Consider the following 15,929-nt stretch of genomic DNA (forward strand, 5'->3'; position numbering starts at 1 on the left):
TACAGGTGTTGCTGGGTTTAGGTAAATACTTTACCTTGTGGGAGTATATATAAATGTTTGTATCTTATCACTTATGAGGTGTTTGGTCTGAGGAAGGGACTTGGTGTCCAGAAACGTTACCCTATTGACTCTGATGTATTAATACACTTGGAGCACACAAAAGATTTTGGTAGTGTCAAAAGACTTCCTTCTATTTTTTGTTCATGATTATTACATAGGATCCAGCTTTGGGACGCCGGGATCAGCAGGAGGTAAGCACCTAAAGTGAATATTTTGTCAATGTATTTATTTTCAAACAGTGGCGTGCCATTTATACCTCTCCTTATACTTTCATTTTCAATTGATCCGTGTAACACAGCAGCTACAATGTATCCATACATTTATGAAGGTAACATTATCTATTGTTACAGTTTGCAGCTCAAACTGCTGGGAAGATTGGCAACAAATTATCACAAACAGGAAAGTGTTGCAAAGATCTTGCACTGCTGGGGAGGTGGGCTAAAGCCTGCTGTAGAATTCAAAGGATGCTTTAAAACTCATTAAAAATGGCATTAAGAGTTGAATAATAATAATTTAAAAAAAAATAACAATCACGATTATCTAATAATTCAGAATGGATTTATTAAAAAAATAAATAAGATTCCACGTGTTTTGCTTCTTTAACAGACGCTCCCCAATCAGGAACATCCTCCACAATCAGTCTGGCAGTGAGGGGGTTAGCAGCACCCCTCCACGTGCCCAGCGGGAGGGTGCCCGTCCTGTGTAGGGTTAGCAAAATGTAACAGAGGCGTTAGAGTTAGAGTCTGTGCCCAGCCTGAGTGATGCTTTGCTGGCCCCTGTGGCAGTGAAAAGGTTAACAGAATTTGAGACGGTAGTAAGTCTCTGTGGCAGTGACAGCCCTGGGCTTCCCTGACCACCTGTGGGGATCTCCAGCTGTGGGACCTGGGTGTAGTGTGTGCAGCAGTGATAGGGTTAGCCCAGCTGTGATTCTCAGGATGTCCTTATATGGGCTGTGATGTCACTGCCGGGGATTCCCACCCCTTGTGTGTGACTCATAACCTTGTGCTGGGAAGTGAGAGCAGACCATGCTTTCACTGTTACACACACAGACACAGAGACACAGAGAGCACGCGGGCACAACGCTCACAGGAACACTCGGGTAAGTGACCGGCCGCCACCATTACATAGCACACAGGTAACACACAGGTAAGTGACCGGCCGCCACTATTATCTACTACACAGGTAACACACAGGTAAGTGACCGGCCGCCACCATTATATACCACACAGGTAACACACAGGTAAGTGACCGGCCGCCACTATTATTTACCACACAGGTAAGTGATCACCACAAATATAAAGTACACAGGTGACACTCAAGTAAGTGACCGACCGCCACCATTATATAGCACACAGGTAATGCACAGGTAAGTGATCACCACCATTACATAGCACAGGTGACACTCAGGTAAGTGATCACCACCAATATAAAGTACACAGGTGACAGTCAGGTAAGTGACCGCCACGATTATATTGCACACATGTAAGTGACCAACACCATTACATAGCACACATGTAACACACAGGTAAGTGACTGGCCGTCACCATTACATAGCACACAGGTAACACGCAGGTAAGTGATCATCACCATTATATAGGTGACACACAGGTAAGTGATTGCCACTACTATATAGCACATGTACGTATAATCTGCGCTTGCTGGTTCCCTTTGAGTCTCATTGAGTTTTAGCATCGTTGGAGACTTCAGTGGCTTCTCAATGCTAAAAATCACCACTTTCCCAGCAAAATGTCATTATTTGGGGCAGAATCCTGGATTCCTCGCTGACTTCTGGTTCATGGAGGTTAACCCATCAGCTGCCAGAGGAGCCAGCCATGCATTGCGCAGCCGCCGGGGTTAATGCGCTGGACGTTAATGTAGATTCCCAGTTGACTTTCTGGTCCAAAATTAGATTGTAAGCTTATCAGGGCACAGGTCAGAGGTCAAAGATACTTTTTATTTATAATATAAATACAGCGTAAAACTTACAAAAGTAATGGTTAAAGAACATTGTCACTATGTGTAATAGGATCATGAAACTTATTACCCCCAATGTGTTTTATTGTATTTTAACCACTGGCCTGGACCATATAGTGTGTGTGTGTATTATATAGACACACACACACACACACACACACACACACACACACACACACACACACACACACACACACACACACACACACACACACACACACACACACACACACACACACACACACACACTATATGGTCCAGGCCAGTGGTTAAAATACAATAAAACACATTGGGGGTGTATATATATATATATATATATATAACAATTTTTTTTAGATATTTGTGAACCCCTGCAGCTGTGCACAGAATGGGAATTTCCCGATGAGTTACCCCAATGTGCAGCCCCTCCCCCATCACTTTCTGTACAATCACACCTTCCGTGAGCCTTCAGTGTGAATTTAATGTGAAGATATTTTCTGAAATGAATGTATTTGGGGTCAGGAAGGAATTTATTTTCCCACTTATGAGACATTATGGGATAATGTAGGGGTGCGCAAACTGGGGGGGGGGTGCAAAATGTTCTGGGGGGGGGGCATGGCGCTTGCGGAGGCCCCTCGCTCTTCCCCACAACATTTAAATAAAATGCCGTGCAGGCGCGTGAGGCCTCTGTGTATCCCTGCTCTCCGGCGGCTTTTGGCGACGCATCGCCATGGCAACGCGGTGTCGCATCGCGTCGTGACATCAGAAACGCCGGAGAAAAGAATCCCCCGGTTCCTAAAACACTTGCATTTGGGGGAAAAAATTAGCTTTGGGAAATTCCGTTGTTTCAGGAATATCTTTATTGTACGAGTATATGTTCTATGTGCCTATATGTCTATATGTGCCGATGTATATGTGTTTATTGGAAAGCACTATATCAAGGGTGGGCCAAATGCAGTCCTCAAGGGCCACCAACAAGTCAGGTTTTCAGGATATCCCTGCTTCAGCACAGGTGGCTCAGTCGAAAGACAGATTAGTCGAAAGACTGAGCCACCTGTGCTGAAGCAGGGATATCCTGAACACCTGTTGTGGCCCTTGAGGACAGAAGTTGCTCACCCCTGCACCATGTGAATATATCAGCTATTATTATAACCCTTTGTATGCTGGTGAGGCCTGGGACACATTGTTCTGCAGCACTGAATGGGTTTAATATTGTAATATTGACCTAATTGCATAGGAGACCTGTATTATATTATTAATATGATATAATATAGTGATTGGTCGGGGGGTGCCGCCTGAGGAAACCGTGCACACTTATAGCGATTTCAGAGCTGGGATCGGGGAGACGGGCCTTAGAAATTGAGAAACTCCGACCAGAAAACCCCCAACATTTCACAATGAGCTATCTGGATAAAAGGACATCGGCGGGTTGGAGGAATAAACCTGTTTTGCTTCTGGGACGGAGGATTTAAATGTCATTTATTGAAGGTTTAATGCCCAGGGGTCCTGACAGGCACAAGCCGAAAGCACCCCCCCCCCCCCCATGCTTGTAAAGACTCAATTTCCAGGAAACTGGGTCCATGTCATACCCAGCACCAGGGCTACCAACAGGTCAGGTTTTCTGGATATCCCAGCTTCAGCACAGCTGGCTCAATCAGTGGCTCAGTCGAAGACTGAGCCACTGATTGAGCCAGCTGTGCTGAAGCTGGGATATCCAGAAAACCTGACCTGTTGATAGAACTGGAGTTGGCTGGAGTCGAAGAATGAGCCACCTGTGCTGAAGCAGGGATATCCTGAAAACCTGACCTGCTGCTGAGGTCTGGAGTGGGTTACCCCTGCCCTACGCAGCGTGTGATCATATCCCCGAGCAGGGGGGCACTGGGTCCCTGGTCTCGTTCTTCTCTCACACTTTGTCACGCCACAGGAACTATCACTCTGTCAGGTGATGAAACTGGCAGCAACAGTGCCACCCAGCGTGACCTCGCCCGCGCTGTGTCTCCCTCAGCACCTGGGACACGGTGTCCCTGCAGGAGGCAGGTCACAGGTTCTGCCGGGGTCACTGTGTGGTGCTAACGTCACCAAAACCGGTAAACAATGAGAGGTAATGCTGGACATGCCTCTCTGGACATAGTGACCTGACCGGCTCGGGGGGGGGGCGTGGGCTTCTCCGAGCAGGGCTGGGGCTAGGGGGCTTGGCAGCTTCCTCCATCCTGATTGGCTGCTACTAGGTAATGCAGCCAATCAGGAGGAGGATTCAGGAGCCTGGGGGTGGGGCCAAAGAGAGGAGGAAACAGCATGGAACAGAGAGGTCGGTGTCTGTTTCTTCGCATTCCCCAGCTTCTCTCTCTAACTCACTCTAGTTCCCCTCTTTATCGCCTACTTTGTTTTCCTCTCCCCCCCTGAAGGGGTTATTCATTAAACTGCAATAGTGCCGATCAGGACACTATCGCACGGAAACTCCCATTAAATTCTATAGGGGTCTCCGTGCTAGAGTGCCCCCCCTGTCTCCCTCTCTCTCATCTATCTCCTCCCCCCCATCCCGCTCCCTCTCTCCCTTCCCACACAAACTGATACACAAGGGACATTCTTAGCGAGCAGGAAACGCCGTGGGGATTTCCCGGCTTTACCCAAGCTCTCCCTGCGTGAGAGTGACCGTGATGCCCGGGGACAGGTCAGGTGAAGAAATCGTCCCCCCAACCTCCGCCCCATACACACCACACGCCCCGTATAGGGACAGCCCAGCCCAGGAAGGGGAAACCCGTGTAATGATGTACTCGGGCACATTATATACCGCGGATCCCAGAAAGGAAAGGAGGAAATGGTGGGACAGAGAAAAGGAGAGAGCTGCTCATAATGTGACGAAGGAGAAATGTAACATATGAGATATTAAAAGAGAAACATCGTTAATATAATAACCTGGCACCAATAATTACCCGCGTTGTGCTCTGGACGTTATTTCTGCTAATAATCAGCACATTATTTTCTATTATTTTTAAATCGATTTTAAAAGGCAGGAATATGTTAGTATTGGGCAATACACAGGCCACGCTACGTGGCTTAATGTTTGTTTTTTTTAAATCAAATTCACATTTTTCCCATATTCCCAAACCCGAAATGTTACCGGAGCCGCCCCGTCTAAGATTACAGTCATTATGGATAGTGGCCTGTTTAATATCATAAGTGTAATGTTTTCATACCTTACAATTTACAACAAAAAAAAATCGTTCAGACAAATATAAGAATTTGTAAATCATTTTAAAAACGTTTAACGTTCCCATGAAAAACAAAGCGGGGGAGGGTTTTTACCGTCTTTATCCGACGTCTTGTCAGTGCTCGAAAAACTAGAGGTGTATTGTTGTCGGTTTTGGCTATTGTTGGTGCAGTAATTATGAAGCCGCCGTTAGTACAGCAGACAGACATAAGTAGCTAATATTCTTAATTCGGTTAAACAGGATGCCAATAAGTGAATGCGTTCCTTTTTAAGGCTGACTGCATCTTTCTGGGGGGCCAATTACACTGAAAGGGGGGTTAGAAAACATTGAGCCCCCAGGGCTACACACAGGCCAGGGTTTCAGGATATCCCTGCTTCAGCACAGGTGGTGCAGTCTTCGACTGAGCCACTTATTGAGCCACCTGTGCTGTAGCAGGGATATCTGGAAAACCTGACCTGAAGTTGGCCGCCCCAGCTCTGGGACATGTCCCTATGATGACCCCCCCCCCCCCCGGTCCCTGTATACCCATGTACAGTACAAATGAATGTATATGTCTCATTGTATTGAAATGTTTTATTATGTTTATTCAATAAAATATGAGGGATGAAAGAGAACTTTTGTACTTGCTACAGGGGATTGTTCCCTTGAGTGACACTGAGCACCTGTCCCTATTACCTGGGGGTGGGAGTCACACAGCAGGCCACAGCGGGCGTCTCTGATCCTTGTGTTACCCCCTGTAGGAGCCACACACAGTGTAAGGGGCAGATATGCGTCAGGAGGTGGAGCTGGGGGCATCTTACATTGTGAGACTGCTGAACCGTCACCAGAAGCTGGACAGTGCGCAGGAGGGGAGGTTCATACAGACGCTGAGCGCAATCCTGTGCGACATGTTCACAGGACACTGGTACCCAGACAGGCCACAGAAGGGACAGGCCTACAGGTAACAAGCGGGGGCATCTCTCCCCCTCTCCTCACTCTCCCCTCACCTCCTCACTCCCCCCTCTCCTCCTCACTCCCCCCTCTCCTCACTCTACCCTCTCCTCCTCACTCTCCCCTCTTCCTCTCTCCTCCCTCTCCTCCTCACTCTCTACTCTCCTCCTCACTCTCCTCCTCACTCTCCCCTCTCCTCCTCACTCTTCCCTCTCCCCTCTCCTCCTCACTCCCCCCTCTCCTCCTCACTCTACTCTCTCCTCCTCACTCTCCCCCTCCCTCTCCTCTCTCCTCACTCTCCTCCTCATTCTCCCCTCTCCCTCTCTCCTCCTCCCTCTCCTCCTCACTCTCTACTCTCCTCCTCACTCTTCCCTCTCCTCCTCACTCTTCCCTCTCCCCTCTCCTCCTCACTCCCCTCTCCTCCTTACTCCCCCCTCTCCTCCTCACTCTCCCCTCTCCTCCTCACTCTCCCCTCTCCTCCTCACTCTCCCCTCTCCTCCTCACTCTCCCCTCTCCTCCTCCCCTCTCCCCTCTCCTCCTCCCCTCTCCTCCTCCCCCTCCCCCTCACTCTCCCCTCTTCTCCTCACTCTCCCCTCTCCTCCTCCCTCTCCCCTCTCCCTCTCCTCCTCCCTCTCCCCTCTCCCTCTCCTCCTCCCTCTCCCCTCTCCCTCTCCTCCTCACTCTCCCCTCTCCTCCTCACCCTCCTCACTCTCCACTCTCTTCTCCCCCTTTCTACTCCTCTCTCTCCTCTCTACTCCTCCCTTTTCTATGTATTCTCTGCTCTCCTCCTTCTCTCTACTCTCCCCCTACTCTCCTGTCTCCTCCTCATTCTCCGATCTCCCCCTCACTCTCCACTCTTCCTCACTCTCCACTCTCTTCTCCCCCTTTCTACTACTCTCTTTCTCTCTCTTCCCTCTCCTCTCCACTCCTCCCTTTTCTATGTATTCTCTACTCTCCTCGTTCTCTCTCCTCTCCCTTTCCCCTTTTCTCTCTACTCTCCCACTTCTCTCTCATATCCCTCTCCCCCTTCCCTCTCCTCTTCTCTCCCTCTCCTCTCTACTCTCCCTCTCCTCTTCCTATCCCTCTTCTCGCTCCTCTCCTTCTTCCCTCTCCTCTCTACTCCTTCCCTCTTCTCTCTCCTCCCTCTCCTCTCTACTCCTTCCCTCTTCTCTCTCCTCCCTCTCCCTCCCCTCTCCTCTCCCCTATCCCTCTCCCCCTTCCCTCTCCTCACCCCCTTCCCTCCCTCTTCCATTCCCTCTCCTCTTCCTCTCTCCCTTTCTACTCTCCCTCTTCTCTCTCCTCTCCCTCTTCTCTCTCCCCTCCCTCTCTACTCTCCCTCTTCTCTTCCTCTTCCTCTCCCTCTGCTCTCCCTCTCTCCTCTCCTTCTCTCTTCTCTCTCTCCTCTTTCCCCTTCCCTCTCCTCTCTCTTCTCTCCCCCTTCCCTCTCCTCTCCCCTTTCCTCCCCCCCTTCCCTCCCCTCTCTACTCTTCCTCTCCCTTCCCTCTCTCCCTTTCCTCTCATCCTCCCTCACTCTATGGGCCAGAGTCACAAATCTCTGGTACGCTATTTAATGTTTCATTAAATTACCTAAATGAGCGGCGCCCCTTACCCGTAACGATGAATTCACCAAAACCAAATAACATGACAAAGCCCGGAGTAACTCCTGTTAACACAGCAGTATCCGGGCGGATTAGAGACCCTCTGTATATGACCCTTCTCTCTCTCCCAGGTGTATCCGGGCAGATTAGAGACCCTCTGTATATGACCCTTCTCTCTCCAGGTGTATCCGGGCAGATTAGAGACTCTCTGTATATGACCCTTCTCTCTCCCAGGTGTATCCGGGCGGATTAGAGACCCTCTGTATATGACCCTTCTCTCTCTCCCAGGTGTATCCGGGCAGATTAGAGACCCTCTGTATATGACCCTTCTCTCTCTCCCAGGTGTATCCGGGCGGATTAGAGACTCTCTGTATATGACCCTTCTCTCTCCCAGGTGTATCCGGGCGGATTAGAGACCCTCTGTATATGACCCTTCTCTCTCCCAGGTGTATCCGGGCGGATTAGAGACCCTCTGTATATGACCCTTCTCTCTCCCAGGTGTATCCGGGCGGATTAGAGACCCTCTGTATATGACCCTTCTCTCTCCCAGGTGTATCCGGGCGGATTAGAGACCCTCTGTATATGACCCTTCTCTCTCCCAGGTGTATCCGGGCAGATTAGAGACCCTCTGTATATGACCCTTCCCTCTCCCAGGTGTATCCGGGCAGATTAGAGACCTCTGTATATGACCCTTCTCTCTCTCCCAGGTGTATCCGGGCAGATTAGAGACCCTCTGTATATGACCCTTCTCTCTCCCAGGTGTATCCGGGCAGATTAGAGACCCTCTGTATATGACCCTTCTCTCTCCCAGGTGTATCCGGGCGGATTAGAGACCCTCTGTATATGACCCTTCTCTCTCTCCCAGGTGTATCCGGGCAGATTAGAGACCCTCTGTATATGACCCTTCTCTCTCTCCCAGGTGTATCCGGGCGGATTAGAGACCCTCTGTATATGACCCTTCTCTCTCTCCCAGGTGTATCCGGATAGAGCAGAGCCTCTCTGTGGATGCCTGCGTGTTGCAGGCCTGTGTACGGAGTGGCCTGCGGTGTTCGCAGTTGGCCTTGCCCCGTTACATGTACCTCTGGATCGATCCCAAAGAGGTCAGCTGCCGGTGAGTCGCAGAATGACGTGAATCAATGCTCACACCTGAGATACACCCCAATCATCATCATTATTATCATCGTTTATTTGTAAATCGCCAACATATTCCGCAGCGCAGTACAATGGGGTACAGAGTAATGTATATTGCATAAAAGCAAGCAACCCCCCCCCCCAACCAAAACAGTTACATATAAGTGAGGACAAACAGATGCAAAGAGGTAATGAGGGACGTGCGCCTAAGAGCTTACACTCTAAAGGGACTGGGGGACAGTGTTGAAACAAGAAGGTAATGTGGCCGGTCCGTGTGGGATGGAGGGTATCAGGCTGGAATATGGCCCAGTCTGACAGCTGATTCCATTAAGGTTTGGGGTAGGGGGCGGGGGGCGGTGGTTATATAGGGTGGAGGTTCGTCCAGCCTCACAGCTGGTCTCCATGGGGTTTGAGGGGGAGGGATGGATGTTAGAGGCGTGGCAGATAGAGGGGTGGCATATAGAAGCATGGCAGAGGCGTGGCAGATAGAGGCGTGGCAGATAGAGGCGTGGCAGATAGAGGCGTGGCAGATAGAGGCGTGGCAGATAGAGGCGTGGCAGATAGAGGCGTGGCAGATAGACGCGTGGCAGACCGGCTTCCTTGGATAGATGAGTTTTCAGAGAGATTTAATTATCTGAGAGCTGGGGGGGGGGGATAATCACGCTACAACCACGACATAAAGCACCTGATGCGTAAACTTGCGCTCCCAGAGAGGCGCGCGAGCGTTGCCGGCCCTGCTAACACTGTGCCGGAAACCTAATCCTTTCAAACAATGGGGTGAAGCTCTGTGAAGCTACGTTCTGGTAGGGCCTATACAATATCTAGACGTGTATCCCACTTATTCCTCTCCGTGCGACTCTGCGTGTCTCCGGGGCGCAGCTCTCGCCCACGTGGGACAGTTAGACGGGTTACATGTGTCTGCTCAAAAAGCAACATAGGTTTTTTTTGGAAATAAATCCCTTTTGACTTCACAAAGAAAATGGATCTGTGAGTATTTAAAATGCAAAGTAGCAGAGTTCTAGGATTAAAAAATATAGTAGGAAAATTGCATACTCCCTAATACTATCACTACATACTGTATCTATACGTGTGTGTGTGTGTGTGTATATATATATATATACTCTGCTACTTTGCATTTTAAATATATATATATATATATATATATATATATATATATATATATATATATACTGTTATATATGTATATATATATATACACATACATACATACATACACGCAAATAAATTCATATCCATATGAGCCCATACATGCATATCTATACATGCCCATACATACATACATACATGCCTATACATAGAAGACACATGGTGGGTGGGGACCTCTCTGAGCGCTGTCCTCTCTTCTCAGACTGAGCGAGACCTGCAGCCCATTTCTAGTGATGCCCCCTGAAGACACAAAGACCCAGAACCCGAGAACCCCAGAAAAACCTGATCTGGAGACCTCAGACTATCACTCCGACGGCTCAGACACCGCAGGGACCCCGTGTGAGAGCTCCAGTGAGGATGAGGAGCCCGGGGGGAGCAAGAACATGCAGCCCACCCCTGTAATAATCCCAAAGAAGGTGGTAAGTACCCCAACTCACACAGATAAGTACCCAGAGTTCAGTGTTCCCCATTACCCAGGAGCCCGCACAGGTAACTACCAAGAACGTAGGCTCCATCAGAGGGATACACACTCACACTCACTCACACAGCCAGAGAGGTAAGTCTCCCCATCATATATAATACCCCTAATAACAAGGAGCCGGCAGTGGTAGGTATCCCCTGCTCAAGCACGCCCCCTTAAACCTGGGTGCATTGCAGTGGCTGGAGATACTATACCCTGCAGTGGATATCAGTACATGTTCCTGCCATTGTATGCATGCCACATTGTATCTATATACTGTGTATTGTACAGCCAGCTGTATTTCATGTGTTATAGAAAACACCATCCAGAATAATGGGGAATGTAATGATAAAAGGGCAAAGTAACCATGACCTGTCTGTGATCTCCACTTGTACACAATCCCCGCATGGACTGTTATACCAGGGGGTCTCAACCCCTGTCCTCAAGCCCCCCAACAGGTCAGGTTTTCAGGATATCCCAGCTTCAGCACAGGTTGCTTAATCAGAGGCTAAGTCGAAGACTGAGCCTCTGATTGAGCCACCTGTGCTAAAGCAGTGAGTGATTGCATCACCTGTGCTGAAGCTGGGACTGATTGGCCACCTGTGCTGAAGCAGGGATATCCTGAAAACCTGACCTGTTAGAGGGGTGGGGGGGATTGGAGTTGAGCCCCCTATGATATACCATTGGTAGGAAGGTGTATAATAGTGGTGGGAGTTTGCTGTAAGTTTGAGTCACTGGGTACAGACAGATCCCTCCCCTGATTACAGCACAAGGACCGACACACGGTGCTGACACACGCTGCTCACACACGCTGCTCACACACGCACGCTGTTAACACACGGTGCCGGGGGCGGGTTATGCTAATGTGTGAGTAACAGCCCCAGTCATTTCCGCTCCGCCAGTCTGCAGAACAGTGATCCTTTAACACGAGCAATATACAAAGGAAAAAGCAAGAACACCATGTAAAATCTGCAGTATTTCATGGAAATGCTGGTCAGCGTCTCCCCCCTCGGCGTGTCTCCCCCCTCGGCGTGTCTCCCCCCTCGGCGTGTCTCCCCCCTCGGCGTGTCTCCCCCCTCGGCGTGTCTCCCCCCTCGGCGTGTCTCCCCTCTCGGCGTGTCTCCCCCCTCGGCGTGTCTCCCCCCTCGGCGTGTCTCCCCCCTCGGCGTGTCTCCCCCCTCGGCGTGTCTCCCCCCTCGGCGTGTCTCCCCTCTCGGCGTGTCTCCCCTCTCGGCGTGTCTCCCCTCTCGGCGTGTCTCCCCTCTCGGCGTGTCTCCCCTCTCAGCGGAGCCTTTATCAAGGAGACCAGTTTTTTCATTAAATATTGCATATTTTGCTTAAGTCCTAGTGTGTCGGCTTTTTTATTTTTGTGTGTGTATATGTACATACATACAGTATATAAATAATCAGGGGAGTCAGACGGGTGTATATATATATATGTTTTGATAGTGCCCACTGCCCTCTGATAGTGCCCTGCTAATGCTAACCCGAGTGAATGAAATCACTCTCACACACTGGTGCACACGCAGACACAATAATGTGTTTCAATAATGTGGGGTTCTGAAAGCGCACACTCACATGCTGTCTGCTTCCCTTGGGGTCACAGCGCACACTCACATGCTGTCTGCTTCCCTTGGGGTCACAGCGCACACTCACATGCTGTCTGCTTCCCTCAGGGTCACAGTGCACACTCACATGCTGTCTGCTTCTCTCAGAGTCACAGCGCACACTCACATGCTGTCTGCTTCCCTCAGGGTTACAGCACACACTCACATGCTGTCTGCTTCCCTTGGTCACAGTGCACACTCACATGCTATCTGCTTCCCTTGGTCACAGTGCACACTCACATGCTGTCTACTTCCCTCGGTCACAGTGCGCACTCACATGCTGTCTGCTTCCCTCAGGGTCACAGCGCACACTCACATGCTGTCTGCTTCCCTCAGGGTCACAGCGCACACTCACATGCTGTCTGCTTCCCTCAGGGTCACAGCGCACACTCACATGCTGTCTGCTTCCCTCAGGGTCACAGCGCACACTCACATGCTGTCTGCTTCCCTCAGGGTCACAGCGCACACTTACATGCTGTCTGCTTCCCTCAGGGTCACAGTGCACACTCACATGCTGTCTGCTTCTCTCGGGTCACAGCGCACACTCACATGCTGTCTGCTTCCCTCGGGTCACAGTGCGCACTCACGTCTGTAGCTGTCTGACTTTTTGGGTGGGCAGTGATGCCGGACGGTTGGACTCAGAGAATACTCTGTATAAAGGAATCCCTTCAGTATTAGAAATGGAGGCTCACATCTTGGAAACGTCCTCCTCACAGTCACATCAGGATAACATACTTGGGTGGATTGTTGACGTTCCTCTTTCAGACAATGGCTCTTAAAAACTAAGGAGGCAACTTAATTCTGATTGGTCTTTCTCTTCCGTTCATCCCAGGGCCCCCAGTTCTATTACAACCCGGCTCCAGCCAGCACCTTCTTCTACCCGTACCCCAGGAATGCGATGAGCTTCATCCCTACATACCAGCCCATGACCCTGTATTACCTCGTCCAAGAGCCCCCCAAAGTCTATCAGAGCAGCAAATCCAGAGGGACTCATAAGAGATGGAAAGCCAACAAAACCACACCCCAGGCCACGTGCTGAAGTCTCACCCCTGTAACTCCTATTTAAGTGTCTTGTTTTTGACCCGCTGAAGGTGACCTCTGTCAGATGAAGAGCTGCTCAGGGCTTTGTCTGTGGGAGGGAAATCAGGCCCTGGGTGCACACACTTGCACCGTTCTCCAGCAGCTGTGAATCCAAGACTCGTTTTATGAAACCTTGTATGATATATCAGACAAAACTGAGCCAAATGTTCCTTCCTGAGCCCAAAGTCTACACTCAGAAGCTAAGCTAATGGGACCCTGACACTGCTACAGGACCTCATTGTAACGTCCACATTCCTGGAACTGAAGATGTACTGTACTCAGGGGACTCTATCCAACTAATCATCTCCAGTGATTGTCACAGTGTGTGATGCACGCGCATGCGCGCTGAATTCTGTCCCCACCAGGGTTTACAACGCAATGATTTGTGCCAAATACTATCTGTCTGGTCCCAGACTGTGATAAAACATAGATACAGAGTTTGGAGACACAAAAGAACCACGTAGCCCACCTAATCTGCCCATCTCTTTATCTGCAGACCCCCAGACCCCATTTGATCTGTGACGTTCTTTAGTACGTAGAATAGTCTTGTGTCTATCACACACTTTTCTGAATTCCCTTATTGTATTACCCTGTGCCACCTCTGTTGGGAGAACATTCCACGGATCCCCCGCCAGTTCATGGTTTCACAGCCCTGGTATTGGTTCGATGGACCTGACTCCTTACACACATAGTGTTACTTCTGAAGACATACATTGGTCGTCTTACTGATCACAGAACCCGAATGGTTCCAGTGTGTGTGAACTCCTTATTTAACCCCTTCGCTACAGTGACTTGCAGTGCATTACAAGATGCAACTAAATCAGGTTGTGCAAATTCCTTCACCTCCATTCAAGGCCAGTAACCAGCCTCGCACGGCTGAGATCCAAACGGTTGAAACGGATGTCTCTGAGTAGGGTTACTGGTTCTACACTACTTTACCCCAGGCTGTGCTGAAAAGCTGTGTAATGCGGCAGGCATACGCTTATAGGGATCCGTGTTAAACTGCATAAGAGCCAAAAAGTGACACACTGTGAGCGCTCATCTGCATGTCATTACCCAGAATCCCTGGCGGCAGTGGAAGCACAGTAGGCTGAGAGATAATGGGGAGAGACCGGGTTTGGACCTGTCTGAGATGTGTGGCTGTGCTCACACGTGTGTTTTTTGCACTTATTTCTTTGGGACCAAATTACAGAAACTTGTTAGGATCCCCCAAACCCTACAACATTCCTCCTGCGGGTAACACCTCCACCTGGATCTCCTCTACAACCGACACCCTGCCGGCTGGAACCTCTGAGCATCTCTGCGGAGAGGATAGAAACGTCGGTGCCTGTGCTTTATTTCCATTGTGTAAATGTACTGATCCAATGCTGCAGTGACACAGTGATAAGACTGGATACAGTACCTGCACCCCTGTGCTCCCCCATTCAGTGCTGGCCCTCAGGTGGGATTCGTTTTCAGTGAATCCCAACCTGTGACGCTATTTCCTGCGGGCGTCCTATTCAGCCTCGTGCTTGTATACGCTGCCGCTGTAATCAGATGCGGTCTTGTTATTACCACAGTAGGTAAACACACAGGCGTTGTGCTACTCACATGGTTTGGGGGTGGAGCCCAGCATTACTATTAAGTAATATGCCAATGTTTATATTTAGGTCCAGATCTGCTAAATGGTGCTAAGCCTTCACTTAAAGGTGCCTTAAGCCGTGTGTGGACTTAACACCTTTCGTAAATCTGGGCCTAAATATGTCCTGGGTTCTGGGCAACTATATTCATCCTCATGCTTAGTTCAAAAATGTGTGATATGTCTGCTTTCTCCCTGACAAACGTTCCCTCATCCCAGCGCTTGTCAAACGAAGATTATGAGATTTTTGAATTGCCTAAATCTTATTTAATTCAGATAACAGACACTGAAAACGTACATGTTGTAGTATCCCAAATCCTCAGTGTCGTACCTCCTTCATTATTTGTTTTCTAACTTAACAAATGTAACTTATTTAGTTATAATATTATGCTTAGTATAAATTATTATTTCGGTGTATATACCTGTTCAGCCCGGGACCTGTTTAACCCCCCCTCCCCTCCCCTCCCCTCCCCTCCCCTCCCCTCCCCTCCCCTCCCCCCTCCCCCTTCCCCCCTCCCCTCCCCTCCCCCCTCTCCCCTCCCCTCCCCCTCCCCCCATCCCCCTCCCCCCATCCCCTCCCCCCTCCCCCCTCCCCTGCCCCCTCCCCCCTCCCCCCTCCCCTGCCCCCTCCCCCCTCCCCTCCCCTGCTTGTTTTTCTGGCTCTCTGGTGTAAGCGAGTTCTCTTCCTCTGATGAACCCCGAGTGGTGGAGTTCAGTGCAGAGAAGCAGAGGCTTCATTGTTTCAGGCAGGACCGGAGTAATATGGATTTTGAAGTCCTGGGGACAGGACGTGCTCTGGGTGGTCAGGGGCAGAGGCGTCCAGTTCTGCTGTAACAACACACCCTCTCTCTGCTGCCTGAGCCTGAATGATAACAGGGAGAGGAATCACCGTTACAGAGGGTGAGGGGGTCCCTTTGAACCCCTTGAGGGTCAGAGGGGTTTGTTCTGCGTGTGCCTGGGGCTTTAACAACGTGTGTTTTTGTCATGATATTATTATTATTACAATATATATATATTTTTAATTATTCTAAAAACCTTGTAACATATTTTTGTATGAAAATGTAATTTATTATATTAAAACAAACTGCTCTCCTGCATCATTTTTACAGCCGT

At 49.7% G+C, this 15,929-nt stretch overlaps 1 protein-coding gene across 2 annotated transcripts; it reads left to right on the forward strand.

Annotated features, from left to right (window-relative positions):
• Window positions 1-1,040: 1,040 nt before the first annotated feature.
• Window positions 1,041-15,288, forward strand: LOC142497926 (maternal B9.15 protein-like). Of its 2 annotated transcripts, XM_075606382.1 has the most exons (5): window positions 1,041-1,159; window positions 5,966-6,165; window positions 8,727-8,864; window positions 10,254-10,470; window positions 12,951-15,288. In XM_075606382.1, exons 2-5 carry the CDS (start codon window positions 5,993-5,995, stop codon window positions 13,155-13,157), a joined length of 735 nt encoding a protein of 244 aa, XP_075462497.1. In that variant the 5' UTR covers window positions 1,041-1,159; window positions 5,966-5,992; the 3' UTR covers window positions 13,158-15,288. The 2 variants fall into 2 exon arrangements, with proteins under 2 accessions (XP_075462497.1, XP_075462498.1); XM_075606383.1 differs by lacking the exon at window positions 1,041-1,159 and having other exon boundaries at window positions 4,211-6,165.
• The last annotated feature ends 641 nt before the right edge of the window (window positions 15,289-15,929 follow it).

The sequence above is a fragment of the Ascaphus truei genome, chromosome 6 (genome assembly GCF_040206685.1).
Source record: "Ascaphus truei isolate aAscTru1 chromosome 6, aAscTru1.hap1, whole genome shotgun sequence".
NCBI classification, from domain to species: Eukaryota; Metazoa; Chordata; class Amphibia; order Anura; family Ascaphidae; genus Ascaphus; species Ascaphus truei.

Coding starts and splice junctions, on each gene's coding strand:
- LOC142497926 (XM_075606382.1), top strand. CDS start 5,993: ATGCGTCAGGAGGTGGAGCTGGGGGCATCTTACATTGTGAGACTGCTG. Junction 6,166..8,726: donor CAGAAGGGACAGGCCTACAG/GTAACAAGCGGG, acceptor TCTCTCTCCCAG/GTGTATCCGGATAGAGCAGA. Junction 8,865..10,253: donor CCCAAAGAGGTCAGCTGCCG/GTGAGTCGCAGA, acceptor CTCTCTTCTCAG/ACTGAGCGAGACCTGCAGCC.